This window comes from Eucyclogobius newberryi, unplaced genomic scaffold (genome assembly GCF_026437365.1).
Source record: "Eucyclogobius newberryi isolate DKJ021-1_F unplaced genomic scaffold, fEucNew1.0.hap1 SCAF_13, whole genome shotgun sequence".
Classification (NCBI taxonomy): domain Eukaryota; kingdom Metazoa; phylum Chordata; class Actinopteri; order Gobiiformes; family Gobiidae; genus Eucyclogobius; species Eucyclogobius newberryi.
Genome location: NW_027315757.1, coordinates 27,934,237 through 27,953,790, shown reverse-complemented (window position 1 = coordinate 27,953,790; position 19,554 = coordinate 27,934,237). Strand labels below are relative to the sequence as shown.

The 19,554-nt window shown below is 41.1% G+C and overlaps 2 protein-coding genes across 2 annotated transcripts; both read left to right on the top strand.

Annotated features, from left to right (window-relative positions):
- The first annotated feature begins 300 nt into the window (after positions 1-300).
- LOC140358419 (inward rectifier potassium channel 16-like) lies at positions 301-3,444 on the top strand. Its single transcript, XM_072443257.1, has 2 exons — positions 301-548; positions 2,218-3,444. The coding sequence occupies exon 2, from the start codon at positions 2,239-2,241 to the stop codon at positions 3,382-3,384; it is 1,146 nt and encodes a 381-aa protein (XP_072299358.1). The 5' UTR covers positions 301-548; positions 2,218-2,238; the 3' UTR covers positions 3,385-3,444.
- Positions 3,445-5,861: 2,417 nt separating this feature from the next.
- LOC140358417 (inward rectifier potassium channel 2-like) lies at positions 5,862-10,408 on the top strand. The gene is made up of 2 exons (XM_072443256.1): positions 5,862-6,107; positions 7,324-10,408. Exon 2 carries the CDS (start codon positions 7,542-7,544, stop codon positions 8,850-8,852), a length of 1,311 nt encoding a protein of 436 aa, XP_072299357.1. The 5' UTR covers positions 5,862-6,107; positions 7,324-7,541; the 3' UTR covers positions 8,853-10,408.
- The last annotated feature ends 9,146 nt before the right edge of the window (positions 10,409-19,554 follow it).

Genomic DNA, 19,554 nt, shown 5'->3' with positions numbered 1-19,554 from the left:
CAATCAATAAGTGCCATTACAGTTTATGGGCATTGTCATAATAATGTGTTTTCATTCTATCATCACGTACCGTTGTGTCAGATCAAACTTCCTGCTCGCTTATCTCTCAAAGGAATGCTCTTATCTCACATCTTTTAATGTTGTCATTGATCTCGCTGAAAAGGTCCACTCTTGTGAGGGACAATTCATCCAAGTATATTGTAAGATTCACCGTTTAGTTAAGAAAGAAAAATGTAAATGACATATTAGAGACTTAAATAGGAGGTCAATACAGGATTGTTCTAATAGACCCCATGACAAACTCTTACCTGCTTTGGCGTTTGACCCAAGGGACCTTCAGAATATTCCACAGGTCATAAATTCCTGCTGATTGTCCAATAACGGCTCAAAGGGAGGTGATTGATATCAGAACAGACTGGGACTTTGCAAAACAACCTGTACCGAGCTCACTTCACCTGTCTCCGTGTCTTTTCTGAAAGAGACCACAAGATATAGACAAACAAATGGGATTTGGTGACTCCTGACAACAAACTCAATCACCGCCGCAGGTAAGTCAAATATGGTTACTTTTGAAAGAGGTAAATGTATGAAGACAAATGTGTTTTATTCTTCTTCCTGACATTACACTTTGAGAGAGACTAGAGCTAGACGCAATATGAAAAATGACAACTGACTGTTATTGACTGATTGAGCGAGCTGTACACATTACATAATCAGATTAAGTTAAATTAATAGTGTCTTTATTCTTCTTCTTAAAGTGAACAATGGACAGAAAAATACAAATATACAAATAATGTAATTTCCATATTTGCCAAGAGACATTTGTGCTAAAAATGCTAAAGATCTTTGTTGCTCTAAAATCGTACGTGACCTGGCATAAATGTATGAAATGTTCTGACATGAAGTATGTGACAAGTTACTGTTCACACAACAACACACTTGTCAAAACTGCAAGAACATGGTGTCTGACAATAAAATCAGGAGCTGTTCATAAAGTTCTAATTATAGTCAATTGTATAGTCATAAAATGGGATAAAGTGTGATATGTGTTTCACAATATGGCAGTAAAGCACTGGATAAAGTATTGATCTTGTAAATGTTTACAGTCTTAAGAAGCCAGGGACACATGGTGGTAGTTTAGTAAGGGCAAAGTTTGACATTTGCCGTTAGCAGTAACACTTGGAGGTGAAAGTTGTTAGTGGGATAATTATTAGCCGCACGATGGATGAAAGAGATTAATAACGGCATCATGAGTTCGGCGTCATGCTTAATTAACCGTAACAGCTCTTCTTCTTACCTTTAAGACAAGAAATAAGATATAATAATCCTTTCTCACATGTTTTAACATACAAACATCACCAACAATGCAATTCAATCAACAGCATCAACACACAGAAATAATTCAAATGTAAATGTAACATAACAGGTACAATTACATCAGTACCTATTCATCTCATATTCATACTCATGTTGTATACCACAATGGTACAATAATAACATTATTTTTACACAATAGAATGTAATATCCTTGTTGTTTCTTTCATAAAATTTGGTCTTAATTTTGTCCTTTTTATGCAAGTTTATTCTGTACTGATACTGTAATTGTTCAAATTAATATTTAACAGATTTATTGTAGATACTACTTTATTGTCAGATACTTGATCAACATGTTTCTCTTTTTTATCATATGTTGCGGATATACAATCATCAATTCAAACTTTATTTATCCCTGAGGGGCTTTTAAAAGGCACGGAGCATAGCAGGTTTACAAAAATAAAAAAGTATACATATAAATCACATTCATCCTTCCAGTCATAATAGAGCTCATGTTTATGATAAAGGTGCTGTGATGTTTCAGTGCCGAGGGATGGAACAGAGTAGAGGAGCTGGACAGCTGAAGGAACAAAGCTTTCCTTCCTCTTCTGTGTCCTAAAGCTGGCACAGCACAGTCTGCACCCTGTTGGAAGTCATAAAATAATATTGTATGATGTGTTTTGTCCGCACACCTGGGCTGCTGCTACACCATTTCCTCACAAGAATCTCTTAAAGTTCATGTAAATAAACAATGATAAATATGTTGTTAAAGCAACATATTTATCTCAGTTTGTTGCTCAAAAACGCGCGTACCGACTGATGTCGTCTCTTGTGTCAAATATATGTTATCCTTTCATTACCTTTGGCCTTCAACTCCACAATGCTTTCTTTTGTGTTCTTTAGTGTACGAGGGCCAGGCCTGCAATGAAGATGCAGCCACTCAGGGAAGAACCAGTGGTCATTGAGACTTCCCAATCTACAGTGCACTATCTGGGCAAACTAAGACACCGTAAAAAGCCTTTGCGCTACATGCATAAGGATGGCAGGTTCCCCGTGGACTTTCACACATCTCTCAGAGGCTGGTGTCCATATCTCACAGACATTTTCACCACTTTGGTCGAGTGTCGCTGGAGAGGAATGTTCCTCATGTTCTGCTTGTCCTACATCCTCTCCTGGATCTTCTTCGGGCTCTGCTATTGGCTCATTGCCCATGTAAACGGAGACGCCCACAAAGGAGATGATGATTTGTGCGTGTACAACGTCCGTGGATTTACTTCAGCCTTTTTGTTCTCCATGGAGACCCAGGCCACGATCGGCTATGGCTTTAGAGGCATGTCGGAAAACTGCATAGTGGCCATCATAGTGTGCACGATACAGGACGTGTTCAGCTGCCTGTTGGACACCATTATCATTGGGATAGTAATTGCAAAAATGGCTTCGGCGCGCAAGCGGGCTCAGACTGTGGGGTTCAGCAGATGTGCAGTGGTCAACTTAAGAGACGGGGATCTTTGTCTGTCATGGCGGCTCGGAGACTTCAGAAGAAATCACATAGTGGACGGAGTTGTTAAAGCGCAATTAGTTCGTCATGTTCGTCAACAAGTGGAGGGATCATTGAGGATGGTGTACCAGCACATTGAGGTACAGGAGAGAGAGGTGGTCTTGGCTACCCCCGCTACCATCATTCACAAAATTGACGCTAACAGTCCCTTTTATACCATGAGTCCAGATGATCTCCAGGAGGAAGTGTTTGAAATAGTGGTTTGTTTCACGTATACAGGCGACTCCACTGGCATGCTCCATCAAACGAGGACGTCCTACGCGCCTTCGGATATCCGCTGGGGCCAGAGGTTCCAAGAAATGCTCAAACTTGGACAGAAGCGTTACAAAGTGGACTATGCGCGGTTCAATGAGACAACGTGGGTCCCAGTGCCACTGATGAGCGCAGAGGAGTACGACAGAGGGAGGCCTTCACTGAACAACAACCAATCACAGCGTCAGCAAATCAAACCGCCGATATGTTCAAGCAGTCACGATGTTATTGAAGAAGATATTCAGCAGACCCATTTCTAGCTGTAGGATTGTCTTGTTTTTGTAAATAGATGTATGTGTAAGACTATTATTATCGTTAATAAATATGATAAATCTCGCTTTATTAAAGTTGTATTGGCAAAGCACACAGCAGTTTATCTATTTATTAAAGGGGGCATATTTTAATTTACATGGGCGTTTAACCTTGTTTCATCTGTGTTTTCTCATCATTAGTTTCGTCAACGTTGTATGATAGATTCATGCTTGTTTGAGTAATCCTGTATTGCCCTGCATTCAAGGCCAGAGCTCAGAAAATTCCTGTTTTCACTTACCCCCTATGCCCGCCCACATCCCTGTAGATAAGGGTTGCCCAATGCGTGGATCGCGATCTGCCGGTTGATCTCAGAGGCAGTGAGGGTCAATCCCAAAGACATATCCGTGTTTAGTTTATAGCCTGACGTTGTCAAAGGAGAGAGGAGAGAGAGTCAAGGCAAGAAGCAGGAGGAGGAGAGAGTCAAGGCAAGAAGCAGGAGGAGAGAGGAGAGAGAGTCAAGGCAAGAAGCAGGAGGAGGAGAGAGTCAAGGCAAGAAGCAGGAGAAGAGAGGAGAGAGAGTCAAGGCAAGAAGCAGGAGGAGAGAGGAGAGAGAGTCAAGGCAAGAAGCAGGAGGAGAGAGGAGAGAGAGTCAAGGCAAGAAGCAGGAGGAGGAGAGAGTCAAGGCAAGAAGCAGGAGAAGAGAGGAGAGAGAGTCAAGGCAAGAAGCAGGAGGAGAGAGGAGAGAGAGTCAAGGCAAGAAGCAGGAGGAGAGAGTCAAGGCAAGAAGCAGGAGGAGAGAGGAGAGAGAGTCAAGGCAAGAAGCAGGAGGAGAGAGGAGAGAGAGTCAAGGCAAGAAGCAGGAGGAGGAGAGAGTCAAGGCAAGAAGCAGGAGGAGGAGAGAGGAGAGTCAAGGCAAGAAGCAGGAGGAGGAGAGAGAGTCAAGGCAAGAAGCAGGAGGAGGAGAGAGGAGAGTCAAGGCCAGAAGCAGGAGGAGGAGAGAGAGTCAAGGCAAGAAGCAGGAGGAGGAGAGAGGAGAGTCAAGGCAAGAAGCAGGAGGAGGAGAGAGGAGAGTCAAGGCAAGAAGCAGGAGGAGGAGAGAGGAGAGTCAAGGCAAGAAGCAGGAGGAGGAGAGAGGAGAGTCAAGGCAAGAAGCAGGAGGAGGAGAGAGAGTCAAGGCAAGAAGCAGGAGGAGGAGAGAGGAGAGTCAAGGCAAGAAGCAGGAGGAGGAGAGAGAGTCAAGGCAAGAAGCAGGAGGAGGAGAGAGGAGAGTCAAGGCAAGAAGCAGGAGGAGGAGAGAGAGTCAAGGCAAGAAGCAGGAGGAGGAGAGAGAGTCAAGGCAAGAAGCAGGAGGAGGAGAGAGGAGAGTCAAGGCAAGAAGCAGGAGGAGGAGAGAGAGTCAAGGCAAGAAGCAGGAGGAGGAGAGAGGAGAGTCAAGGCAAGAAGCAGGAGGAGGAGAGAGAGTCAAGGCAAGAAGCAGGAGGAGGAGAGAGAGTCAAGGCAAGAAGCAGGAGGAGGAGAGAGGAAGTACTGGTTAAGCAGGACCTTCTATCATTTGGCGTAGTTGTAGCCAGTACATTTTATTTTCAAATTAATAGCAGATTTTTCTTAGCAGATATTAGGCTATTAATAAAAGCCTACATTGTGTTTCTACAGCCTAATTATGGTTAAACAAAAATAAAAACCTGTTTAATACTGACAATAAAAATTATACTAAATTATACAATACATAATTTTGATCTATAGGTAGATCTTTGGGCTTTGTTGAATATAAACCCTGTGGTCTTAAACCGTGTGGGCCCCTGCTGTAGATAGTGTGAAAAGATCAGAATTGATACTTGTATACTGTGATACAATAGGCTCCTCCCCTCTGGGACCAGGACTGCCTTGAAAAAGAGAGGCTAAATCCCAGTGGGACTTTCATGGTTAAATAAAGGTCAATAAATCAATCAATAAACAGTGTTAGAAAATGTCACAAAGACACTTTTCAAATCTAAAATCATGTAAATGACAATGCCCTGTTTGTTGCAGTGAAACGTCACTATGAAGAGGCGGAGCTTATCAATTCTGCAGTTTTGAACAGGAATGACTCAATAATCAATAATGCAGTTTACAGTGAACAGAATGAAAAATGATGATCTACTTATGTTTTAGAGCAATATACGTTGAACTAGCATACTATTTCTCCTTTCCCCATGTGGGACAATAAAGGAATATCTTATCTTAATGTATTTAGGCCTATATCTTTATTTTTAGCACTACAGCTCTACCTTGTGTTGACAAAGTGCACTCAAAATATCACAAATGGCTCCAAATCAGTAACACATTAGGCTAATACTGGCCAGAATAAAATAAATAAATCATAAGAAATAGCCCAGTCACCAGTCCACTAAGAGTGTCTGTAATGTCGGTGTAATCTGTCTCTTCTGAGCCGCTGAATGGAAGTAATGGAAGTTTCCTCGGGGATGAGAGGCTCGCCATTGGTCAGCGCCGCGTCAGAGGGTGGACAAGAGCGCACGTGTTTTAAAAGTGTGTCGATGCAAGACCCCAAAAGTCAGTATTAGTGGGGAGGGTGATGGCAGCGCTCACACCGCCTGGTGGGAACTTCCGTGAACAAAGTGAAAGAGCAGCAGCTGGAGCCACGAGAGAGACGCGCCAGGCGCATGAAGATGCATCACGGAATATAATATTACAGCTTAAAGCGGATGAATCTGACAGAATTACAAACAGAAAGGTAGGTGTTTACCCCCCTGACAAACTGCTAAATACATTGTTACGATATCATTATTAAATCAGATATCATTGGTTGAGAAATGGGAAACAAAAATAATTGGATGAATTATTGTTATTATTATTATTATTATTATTATTATTATTATTATTATTATTATTATTATTATTATTGTTGTTGTTGTTGTTGTTGTCGTCATTGCTGTCGTTATTATTATTGTTGTTGTTATTATTGGTGTGATTGAGTTGTTGGCATTAGTTATACATTATAATTATACTTTTGTATCTGTATATATATTATTTTTTATTTTTGTCTATCTACAAGTCCTCTATCTAACTAATGATTGTTTTTTAGTATTGATTCATGTAATAACAAATGGAGCAGGTTTATGTAACCAGTTTCCATCAGCATCAGCTGCTGCTGCAGCTCAAATGAAGAACACATGCAAACAAACAATCACAGGTTGTGCGTGTCACCATTAATTAACTTGCAGCTAATGATGACAAGAGACAGGGACCTTTGAATGGATTACACAAGAATATTAGTATTATAGCATTAAGCAAAGGTTTTTGCTAATGAAGCAATATCGATGTAAAATATATATAGTCTGCATGTCATCTTTATTACAGCACTAGACACAATGAAATACTCAGGACTCGGGTCAGTGTCCGTGTTTATCGTTTACACTCATTTTAAGTGACTTTTCAGACAACTTTCACTGAAAGGTTTTCTAATGTTGATGCACTCTTTATTGCGTTATGCAATACATGTTTATTGAACTGAATCTTAACTTTGGAAACTTGTGATACACATAGTTTCCAACTCATCTGCAAAAAGCGGTTACAGTATATAGTGTCATCGTAGATCAGTTGCTGACTGTCAATGTGAACTTGAGCTGTAATTTGACTCAGCTCTCCATTGACCAAGATTGTCTAGTTAATACTTACATTAAGAGAGGTATATAAAAGTTCCAACTTTGTCAACAATCTGAGAACATAAATATGTTTGATCTGGTCCTAAATGGCTTGCATAACCTATTGTCGTAGTTGTAACTGTACACCATACATATCGTACATAGTAGTGCGTGAATGCAAGTGGCGTAAACTTGAGTGTATAATGCATAATTTAAAAAGCAGATAACTAGGCACACAAGCACACTGATCTGTGCTCTTCTTCCACCTAATTATTTTAAAACTATTTCTCTGTGTAATTTCCACAGCCTACTTCACTGATGAGGTCCAAATCTGCCATCAAAGAGGAGTGATCGCCTCCGGATCACTGAGCCTGCGACCCCCGTACCCATCAGGATAATCCTGATCAACACTTTTCTGCTAAAGTCGGTACTGGGATCTTTCAAAACTGTTTCTCCAACGCTTCTACCAAAAACTCAGACTGTTTTCCAAAGCAGAGCTGGCCGAGCCCTCCCAGGCCGAAGGAATGGGGAGTGTGCGAAGCCACCGCTACAGCATTGTGTCCTCTGAGGAAGACGGCATGAAGCTGGCCACCATTGCTGTCCCAAACGGCTATAGAAATGGCAACATGAACAAGGTGCACACTGAGCGCCCGCAGCAAAGCCGTTTTGTCAGTAAAGATGGACACTGCAACGTGCAGTTCATTAACATGCGTGAGAAGGGCCAGCGATACCTCGCTGATATCTTCACTACCTGTGTGGACATTCGCTGGCGATGGATGCTCCTTGTTTTCTGCCTATCTTTCCTGCTGTCATGGCTGTTTTTTGGTTTTGCTTTTTGGCTAGTGGCATTTATATATGGGGACTTAGAGAACACGACTCAAATATGTGTTTCTAATGTTGATAGCTTCACAGCTGCCTTTTTGTTCTCAGTAGAGACCCAAACTACCATCGGCTATGGTTACCGCTACGTGACAGAGGAGTGCCCTATTGCTGTGTTCATGGTTGTCTTCCAAAGCATTGTGGGTTGCATCATTGATGCTTTCATTATTGGTGCTGTCATGGCTAAAATGGCCAAACCCAAAAAGAGGAATGAGACACTGGTGTTCAGCCACTACGCAACTATGGCCATGAGAGATGGCAAACTGTGCCTGATGTGGCGAGTGGGGAACCTGAGGAAAAGCCATCTGGTGGAGGCTCACGTGCGCGCACAGCTACTCAAGTCCCGCACTACAGTGGAGGGGGAGTTCATCCCTCTGGACCAGGCGGACATCGACGTGGGCTTTGACAGTGGCGTCGATCGAATATTCCTGGTGTCTCCCATCACTATTGTGCATGAGATCGACGAGAACAGCCCGTTTTATGAGATGAACAAGCAGGAGCTGGAGACATCTGACTTTGAGATAGTAGTGATTCTGGAGGGAATGGTAGAGGCTACTGCCATGACCACACAGTGTCGCAGCTCCTATGTTGCCAGTGAGATCCTCTGGGGCCACCGCTTTGAACCTGTGCTCTTTGAAGAGAAAAACTATTACAAAGTTGACTACTCCCGCTTTGAAAACACATACGAAGTTCCCAGCACTCCCCAGTGCAGTGCCAGGGAATTAGCTGAGCGGAAGTCCAACTCCAGCTCCAGAAACTCCTTCTGTTATGAGAATGAGGTGGCTCTGGAGAAAGTGGAGATGGAGGAAGACTTGGAAGAAGAGGAAGAAATTAAGGACTTAAGGGTCATAGAACCCTTCGATGATACAAACATTGACATGGTCTCAGATTGTGATCCCAACCTGGACTCTCTGGCACTGGAGGAAAGGCCTTTGACCGCAGAGTCAGAAATATGAGCTTAATGCTGTGTTCATGTTAGTATTGAGACTTAAGTATGCACACAACACTGTCGGCCCTCAGAGCCAGTTGTGGCAGTGGGGCTAAATCAGTCCCATGTTTTTTTATGAAGACTTCAAGGATTCAGTTTAGTAAACCACCTCAAATACATTTGAATACTAATATTAATTATTTGCATACTTAACAATCTGTGCTTCCATATAGTTGCTGCATCAATTGGTTGTAAATGCTATAATTATAAATCCACCTCTGAAAAATCACAAAATATTTGCTTTGATATATTTTGGTACTGTAACTTTCCTTAGCAAAGTGCAGTTATTAAATACAATTTCGGGACAATTAATAAATGGACAATGTAAAGTAATGATCAGTTTTGGAGCTAAACGTTGATAAAAAAAAATCAATAGTTGAAATATAATGAATAACATATTAAAGCTATAGCCTTGAGATTCATGTAAGTTTGAGCTCTTGCTATGGCGTGTTCTAGTCACCCCCAGCAGCCGTTAAAGAGCTGGTCTCTTAACCATACACTGCTTAGATTGTGTGACGCAGTATAAAAGAGTCACAGACTGACGACATGGACCACATGCTCCTGAAGCTAACGCTGTGTCTAAGTTTAGCGTCTCTTTCTCTGTGCGCCTTAACAAACCTTCTGCCTCAGGAGACAAAGCCGGGCACTTGAGAGCTTTGTCTTTTGACTAAGCACACACTTCATTAGATGTCATAGGGATTAGCAATAAGACGCAGATCATGCACACGATACTGTCACTATTTTCATGTGCAATACAGTTAAGTGTGAAAAGCTGAGCTGAAAAACAAGGGAATGTCAAGTGAATGAGAAATGCTGCTAAGTTACATATTGTATTTGTAGACTTTTAAATATAGGAGCCAAAGGGTGTTATTTCCCCTTTTAAGTATGCATTTTTGAGATTGCAAATTCAGTCTATAATGTTTTTCTTAGTTCTAGACAAGCATGAGACTATTGAAGTGTTTTCATAAGCTTTAGTTGCACTTTCCTGCTATATTTTATGAACCAGAGCCAAATGTTTGTTGTTATACGAGTCGATAATAACTAATTGCTGATATAAACCTATGTTGTCCCTTTCTGTTTGTAAAATGAACAGTAGGTTTTGTGGCAGACTTGGATTCCTCTGCTCTCACACTTCTGTGAGTCTTGCAAGTTGTCATTTCTAAGTAGATCTTTCCTTTGTCTTATTAACAAAGATCAGTTTATAACTACTGTGTTGGATTACAAATCCACAACCACTGCAGTCTTACTTTTGCTTTGTCTTTTTTTACTTGGGTAATAAACTCATGCAACATCAAGTGAAGGTGAACATACTGCAGACATTGCACCGTTCACTTTGCATCTTATCTGCTTAGAATTAATATTCTCCTTAGGTCTCTATTTTTCTACCAGGGTCTTCCCACCCTCCATTGAGAATGTACAGATTTTATATCTTTTGTAAATTACATAGAGAATATTGCAGTTGTTGAAAACTGTCATGTCTTTTGATTTTTAATAAAACTGAAAAATATCTTTCATCTGTGTTTACATCAGTTTACATGTGAGTTCTTCTTTTCCTAAATCTAGGCATCTGGAGTGTTTCACTGTGGACACGTGCTACTTTTCTAATTTGGGTTCAAGTCCCAAGCGGTTAGCACTAGCATCATAATTTACCATAATTCACTCAAGTCAAGCAGTCAGTCCAGCCTGAAGATCCCAGGCTTCATCAGAGCACTCTGCTGGAAGTAATTTTCACCGTAACGGAAAGAATGCTTAATTTTCTTTTCCAAGTCTTTGAGTAAATGGTGGAAAAGAAGTGTATTCTGATCTGAATTTAGGATCAGGGCGGCACAAAACATATGTGTAAACAGTAGCAGGTGTAGCTTGAAACGTAGGTTGTGTTATGTGGCACTCGTGTTATGTCACGTAATGTGTTTCAATGCTCTGGCTTTCGAGAAAAACATATCACATCGGATATAGTGAGGACATCATTATTGTGCATATACGGGCATCTGTTTAATGCTGCCAGCTTGGTTTTGTCATGATGGGACATTCAGGGAGGAGCTATTGATCAGACTGGGGAAGCGGTGAGCTGATTTGATTTGGTTCTACATAGGAAGTGGGTCCTGCCTCTGGGCACTTTCCACATTTGCCAATCAGCGTGTCATAAAGTTGCAACTTGGAGCTTGAAAACTACAGTTATTTGATTTTTTTTTGGTGCTAAAATTAACAATAAAGTTTCACTATTGACATTTGGCAGACATTTTATAAAATCAGTGCAGTGTGATTCAAACTTAAGCGCTAAAACCGTTGACCACTTTCCAGGTGCCTTCTGGTGTTCCACTGTCCTGGAGAATCTTGAGCGCTGACATTCGCCCCAACATATGTTTGCTGGTTCATTTACTCTGCGTGTCAAAGAATTGGACAACAGCACTTTAGTTAGTATCAGACGGGCTGGGCCAGTGGGATTCTGTCAATGCGAGCGATGACGTCTCTCTGGCAACCTCCCCAGCATCGAGCTTTTCTGCTGCAGGCTCATCAACCTGACCTTCACATTAGATAGGTGAATAGAAACATAAACAGCACGCCAGCTAATAATGTCAACACTGCATCTGATAATGAAATAAAAGCAACATTGTTTTGGGAGCGAACGCATTATCCATCCATCCATTTTCTACCGCTTGTTCCCTTTATGACAGATGGAATTCTTTGAAAGACCAATATTCAGAATCTCCGCGCACTGATTGTTGCTCTGAAATGTCCCAAGGCCTTTCTGGTCTGCGTCACTCACTGTCACACGGAGAACATTAATATTATGGAGTTGTACAATCACTGGCAGATTTATTGCTCACAAGGAAGTGAGCCCTGCCTGGACAAAGTCTCTTTAAGTGTATTTAGAAAAGGTGTTATATCACTAATGCTCTGTAAAGCCCGTGTGTCAAAGCAAAACTCTTTACTTTGAACTGCCTCTTCCTTGTATCGTGGACTAAAACAGAACCAGCAGTAGTGGGTCTGGAGAGACGGGAGATGGCGGAGGAGAGTGGATCGGTGGTCGAAGACGTTCTGGACGGCGTGGAGGAGCAGCCTTTTCTGGCTGCACGTGCCCGGAAACGTAAAAAGTCCCTTAGCTCGTCCGAGGGTTCTGGGAATGAGCAGCAGGATGAGGCTGAAGCTATTGATATCCGGAGTGAGAGCAGAGACTGTAAGGTGATCATAAAGCTTGCACAGGATAGTGCATCCTTTAAGGAGTGGAATTCTGTGGCATTGTCAAAGAGCCTAACTGTAGCTGTGGGAGTGATCAAGAGTGCGAGTGTCCTTAGAGATGGCTCGCTGCTGGTCGTGTGCAAGGACGCGGCTCAGCAACGGAAGGCGATTGGAACTAAACGTCTGGGTGGAAAGGACATTCTTGTGTCTGATGCTGAAAGAAACACGGTCAGAGGAGTTATCGTAGGTGTCCCTACGGCGACGTCTGTGGATGAAGTTAAGGAGAATTTGACTGGAGCTACGGTGGTGGACGCTAGGCGGTTGAAGGTGACCCGGTCTGGGGTAAGATGTGACAGCCTGTCTGTAATGGTAACACTTGAAGGGAGGTGCCTGCCTAGTAAGGTGTTCATTGGGTTCATGTGCCATGACGTTAGGCCATATGTTCCACCGCCCCTGCGTTGCTTTAAGTGCCAGCGCTTTGGGCATATTGCAGCGGTCTGTAGAGGGAGGCAAAGATGTGGTAAATGTGCAGGAGATCACGAGTATGGGAAGTGTGTCGTGGGAGCAAAACTGAAGTGCTGTAACTGTGGGGAAGAACATAGCTCTGCCTTCGGGGGATGCAGGTTTAGCAAAAGAGCTGCTGAGGTGCATAAAATAAAGGTCTCTCAAGATATATCCTATGCAGATGCAGTCAAGAAAGTTTCAAGTAACGAATTTAGAGTAAATACAGAGAGAGGAGCCAGCGCTGCTCCCAGCCAGGGCGAAATGAGAAAGGCCAGCGTGGCTCCCAAGAAGTGTGAAGGTTTCAAGAGTGGAGGTCCCAAGTGTGCAGGTTCCAGAATTAATGAGAATACCCTGGTTGTGGATAGAGAGGATTTTGTACTCTTTATGGTGGATGTTGTAAACTGTGCTGCTCAGACTCAAAGCAGAACTGAAAGGATCAGGATCATTGCTAAAGCTGCAGGGAGATTCCTTGGAACAAAGGAGCTTGATTGGGCAGATATAGAAAACAGGCTAAAGGCGCTAAATGGGAGTCGGAGTGATGGGGGTCTGCTTTTGGGGAGTCAGGGTGATCAGAGTGACGAGATGGGGGTGGGGGTGGTCTCCTGTCCTCGCCCAGTCTCGTAGACGCACGGCTACCAAGCAGCAACATCAGTGGAAATATTAAAGCCTATAGAATGAAGCCTTAAAGAATAAAGCTGTACGGTGGAAGCACCGAACGTCAAAGAAGGAGAGGAAGATGAAGAAGAGTCTCCCTGGAATAAAGCCGGTTGTTGTTGTTGTTGTTGTTGTTGTTGTTGTTGTTGTTGTTGTTGTTGTTGTTGTTGTTGTTGTTGTTGTTGTTGTTGTTTTATGGCGGTTGGCATCCAATTGTTGCATTACCGCCAGACTTTATTCCTCAGACTTGGTTGGTCTCTGAAACAACAACAACTATTCTAGTCACAAAGACATATCATGACCTCATGGGCTTTGTAACACCAAAGCAATGGAAGGAGTACTTTTACGGACTACGACAGTCTGAGGACTACGAAAAGTCTGAGGAATAAAGTCTGGCGGTAATGCAACAATTGGATGCCAACCGCCATAAAACAACAACAACAACAACAACAACCAGCGATGAAACAAGCGGGATGCGAAAAAGGCCGACGTCACAGTGAAGTCACAAAGCTAACCTTAATCCTCCTTTCAATGCTGTTTTACTGTGAGGTCGCAATTAACGGTCTTGGAGTGACAATGATGGGATTTAATTGGGTAGGCCTAATTATATAATTCCGATAATGTGGTAGTTGCGTAAGAACTTGACAATGTAATGGGAAAGAGCAAAACTTACTTTTTAATGCAGCCAGTTCCCGAGAGAGGAGGACAGACGTGAGGATTAAATTATTTGACTTCATCGACAAGACTGGTCCAAGCAAGCTTTCACCAGACATGCTTCTGGTCTAGCCTTAGGGGGCCTGACGTATGCTCCCCAGTTTAGCTCTGTCCTGGGGGCCCATATCAAACCCCTTATCAAGTGGGCCAATTTGTTTTTAAATGACTAAAATGACCCTTAATTAAAACTGAAGCTGTTTCTGAATCCTTTGGAGAATAAACTACTGTCCCACCTAGATGTTTTGTGTAAAGCTGGTGTCTTGAGGAATGGTCTAATAGACAGTGGATTGGGCATTTGTTGGGGTTGGACAATTATTTAGTCAAAACTGAAGCTGATTTAACAAAAAAAATGTTTTATTAAGTAAATTAAGACCAGGCAGAATCAGTATTTTAGTATTTTAGTATTTTTAATTTGTGGGTTTAGAGCACAAACTGATCCTGATTCAATATATATATTTTAAATGTCCCGGAGCGTGATAGTTCAATTTAATCAGATGGTGGACAAAAGGGAATAAATAAAGATAATCTCCTTTTAAGAGGTCAAAAACCTTATTTCAATTGCAGTTTATGTTATGTTTAAACAAAACAAAAATGTGAAATTGGATGTTTTCAGTTACATATTTTTCCTAAATGCTGACACAGACATTACAACTGACCAGCTCCAAACATTACAATAGCTGTGATTTAGCTCACCATGAATTATTGTAATCTGCACTGTTGTCATGTCTGCTTGTTTTCTCCTTATGGATAATAATAGTTTTATGTGTTGTTGTTGTTGCGCGGCTCGCACAGACTTGCACTGCACACCTGCCATCACTGTGAGTCGGACAGCCTGGCGTCCCATGACACAAAGAGGGGCAATAAGAGGATCCAGAGGCAGCATTGTCATCCATTCATTGTTTAAGGCGGCTGAAAGAGAATACTTGAAGGAGGGCGTGTCGTGTCACTCCTGCGGCATCTTGTGTACCATCACCATCTGGCCCGTGCTGAAAGTTCTGTGTTGACATGTATCCTGCTTGTTATCCAGGGCCAGACTATATTTGTGCGTTAGCTCAGTCGGTAACTGTTGTTATTAGTGCTTCTGACCTTTATGTGATGGCTCTGCTCCTTTGGCCTTGACAACTCTGAGCCAGGAAACTGAAGTGAAACTGTATCCACTGGTTGGCAGTGTCAGTCATTATGATTTGGCTGGCTGCTCTTGTCACACCCTGTTTCCCTTTGTTTGTGGACCGCGCTGCCCTTTCTTAACTCGACTTATTCGAGCCACTAATGTGCTGCACTTGTTGCTTGAAATGTGGGTAAACTTTATTAATTAGGACTCAGTGAAAAGAAGCAACAGCAAATGTTAGTGTTAGTTTAACCCAGGGGTGTCCAAACTTTTTTTCACTGAGGGCCGCATTTTGAAACTTATACGCAGCAGAGGGCCACAAACAACCTGACAATGTCGAATTATTACTTATTAAAGTGAAGTTTTGCATTTGATATTGTTTCGATGAGCCTCCACACCTTTAATAAGACTTGGAACATTAATAATAGGTTGGTATAACATCACAATGCTTGAATGTTTCCAAATGTTAAAGTAAAAATACAACAGCAGGAAGCCGGAGGGCCAACAGAAATTAATCTGAGGGCCGCATTTGGCCCCCCGGCCGTAGTTTGGACATGCCTGGTTTAACCCATGGCTGACATTTTGATGCTGACAAACTGAATCGAAATAAAACTTAATAAAATGACTAGAGGGAAATAACATTTGAAATTTATATTTTGGTGCTTGCCGGTGGTGCAGTGGCGTTGCACATGTGCGGGTTGGAAAATGTCTCCCCCTTTCACACTACAACTGTCCTGTCAAAATAAAGCCTTCAGGACATAAAAATCCTCCTTTTGAGATTTGAACGTTTCATGTTATAACTTTGGGAGTTTGCATGTTCTCCCTGTGCCTGCTCAGGTTTTCCCCTATAAATAACAACTATAAAACATGTACAGTAGACTTATCTTTGGGACCAGGGCTCACCTGAAAAAAGCCTGCAAATGCCATTGGGACTTTAAATTAAGAATAAGGATGTTCTGTCTCAAAAGCTTTATTGGACAGGGCAGAGATAGGGGGTAGGTGAAAACACACATTTTCAGAGCACTCAAGTCTCAAATAATAATAATCAAACATTCAAACATTGAAATACAAGTTGAAGTAAGTTTGTGGTGAGGTAATACATGGTTAAAAGCTCATAAATGTTGACTTTACATAACATGTTCCCGTAATACCCCTTAACGCTTAGGGCCGAGTTTTCCTAAATCGTCTGGCTAAAATGAGCCCCAATTAAAACTGAAGCTGTTCCTGAACCCTTTGGAGTACAAACATTTTGCTGGAGTCTTTGTAAAGCGGACCCTCTGCAGTTTTTATACTAATGTCTGGTTTACTCTAATTGTAAGTAGAAACGAGCTCTGCACAGAGTAAATCAGATTTCAAATTAAGCCTGGGTTTTCTTTGTTACATTTCTGGTTATAAATTGAGCATTTGTTGTTGTTTTTTTATTTGTGTTTTAAAAGCTGAAGATAAATCACTAAAAATTGTTTTAGGGACTTGTAATAAAGCAAAATGTCCAGGTGGAATCTATATGAAGTCCTATTATTTTTTTAATTTTGATTTGTATATTTGAAGAACAAACTGACCCAGATGCTTGCCCGGAATGGTTGATTTGACTGAACATAAGAGAGTTACAGCCTTATTTTGAAATATAGCATATCAAGCAGCTTGAGAGTTCCCTTTTATCAGATGTGGACAAAATCTAATAAATCTAATAAAATTCCAACGTCTCACAGATGGAACCTCCTAAGCACAAGGGCTAAACCACCAGTGAGAACAAACTGGTAAAACGTGGCTCTGCGTCTGAATCCATCAAATTAAAACCAGAACAAAATATGTAAAGACAGGTGTCCCTTCACAAATAGCACATTTAAAAGACAGAAGGATACAGCTCTTGTTTACGAGGACAGCTGAGAGGAAGGATGTTTCTGAACTTGGTCCAGCCCTTCTCTGAATAAGGTTACCATCAAACCAGTCTGTCATGTGTTAAACCCCCAAGGAACACCACTTGAGGCTCAGCACATACTTATTTATTTTGGTTGATGTGAAGTGCGTCAGCCAGTATCACATATAGGCCATAAAAATATGTGCACATTTTGTTTAGAATATAATACGGTTTGTCTGATTTGAGTCACATAAAGTAACACCAAGCGTCTCCGACAGTCGTGGAAATCTGGAGCTGGATTTATCATCATTTCATGCCATTTATTACACGATGGCAAGATGAAAAGATGAATTTTAAGAAGTTAAAATTCAAATTCTTGTTGTCCGTTATCTAAAATACATTGGTCATATCCAAGTGTTTGTTGACAGCCTGAGGTTTTGTTATTTTTAAGCTTCATTGCCATAAATACGCCTTTCTGGCACAGGATGAACATTTGTCGCCCTATAACTTTATTTAGTGTTGTAACTCTATAAACCTTTTGAGTAAGTGCTAACAACAAGAGACGGCATTACATTTCTAATACAAGACATCATGCACCGACCAATGACTTTGAAATACAAGAATCTTTTGGCTAGAAGATCAACATTATAAGTTCTTTCCTGTTATCTGAGCGTTATCTGATGCTGCTTCCCATTGTTAAAGTTCTTTCATCCCCAAAAAAGACTATCTATGTTGTCATCCATTCACTGTCACATCTGGGGTTGTCATTTGATTAATTTCCTTTTGAAACAGTGAAAAGAAGTCAATGCTTTTCTTATTCTAAACAGGGCATTGTATCAGATAACTGTGTCTCAACCATTTATATAAAGCTCCAAAAGGTCATAAAGTGTCCCGTGAAATCCCTTACGGTGATATTTCTATCATTTCTTCATATATATGCAACAAATCCTTGTGTCACTGGGTCAGGTGATCACTGCGCTTATTCTGAAAATGCATTAAAACCTGAACACGTGTCACCCTGAGGCATGATATGAAATCTTGTGTTGGATAAGGCGCAGGAGGTGATCGGATAAGGAGTAGGAGGAGATCGGAAGCACCACAGGCCAACACTGAACTGTGGCACGGGGCAAAACCCATCGTGCACTACAGATTTAATTTCCAAAGAATGAGATTAGAGGATCCAATCAGTGGTGACATTGAGCCTGGCACCCAGTGGAACAGGACACCAGGGCGGCCTAATCATCCTGCTCTCCGCCGAGGCCAGTCCATCAAATCCACTACGTCCCAAGCATATGGTCCATATATCATTTTCTTTCTTTGTCTAGGTGAGATTAACTTTAGAGCCTGTGGTGAATGCAGCCGCTGTATTTAATTTACAGTAGAAAACTTATTGCAAAGTCTGTAAACATGTCTTGCCTTGACTGTCCATGCATCGATTATTTGACAGTAGTTATTTTTAGATAATCGATCACATTATATTTCCCTTACTGGACGTGATAAACTAGAGGTTAACAATATATTGAATTATTAATATTATTGTGATTGTTGTTTTGAAGATATACAAAATCTCAGTATTAGATGTATTGTTTATAATGGTGACATTTAATAATAATGACATTTCACCTGTATTTTGTAAAAGTTGTTGGCTTTATATGAAGAGTTCATTGGAAAAAACATAAAAGTGCCATTTTTTTTTATTATTTTTTTTAATGTCCAAGGCAATTTACATTTTACTCTTCGTCTAGCAGAGTTTCCAAAAGCCAAATCTTTTTAGTGTAATATCAATTCATTTCTTCTTGAACAAATCCTCTCAACTTCACTGTTATAGATAATATGTCTAGAAGATGGAATAAACACAATCTTTCCAAAACAGAGATATCTGTATGTCTGAAATATATGTTGCAACTCACAATTTCACAGCCTTATAAGATAATAATAAGATGACCTTTTATGTAATCCCACAAATTCTCTTCCTGCTCATCCTCAGATTACAGGCTTGTTTTAAATAAGACATCCATAGGGAAACAACATAGTGAGATTAAAGTTGATCTGATTTATTCAAATTCATCCGGTACATAATGTCATGTCCCAAAGAACTCAATGACACGATAGCAAACACATGAGCATCTAATTAATGCAATGTACACGGACCACAAGTGTAACGGAGCAACAGCACACCAGTACAGTGGAGAAACCAGGTGAGCTTTTCCATGTTCACTCAGACAAATGTGTAACAGGAGAGTTGCCACGCGCCTCTTAAGGACATGGATGCACTAAATACATGGCTCAGCGTTACACTAAGTTCAAGGCTCAAGTAATCAATATTGTGTGCACTTGTTTTGACTTGATTCCGTGCGACAAACTCGGGACAAACATACACACTTTAATTTGAAGCTGCACTATATAACTTTCTATACCTCTGTTTTATTCAGTTGGTGTTTCTTAAAATAAATACCTTGAAAAACATTTGATTTTCAAAATTACATTGCATTCGGACTGAATTTGGAAATGGACTAAGTGGGACTTGAATTTTATTTTAAATGTGCCGTGATTTAGTTTTTAGTTGACAACTACTTTTAAATGTTTTACTGTCTACAGATTGAAAAAAATAATAATAATTAAGTATACTACCCAGATTTATAAACTGCTATA

Coding starts and splice junctions, on each gene's coding strand:
- LOC140358417 (XM_072443256.1), top strand. CDS start 7,542: ATGGGGAGTGTGCGAAGCCACCGCTACAGCATTGTGTCCTCTGAGGAA.
- LOC140358419 (XM_072443257.1), top strand. CDS start 2,239: ATGAAGATGCAGCCACTCAGGGAAGAACCAGTGGTCATTGAGACTTCC.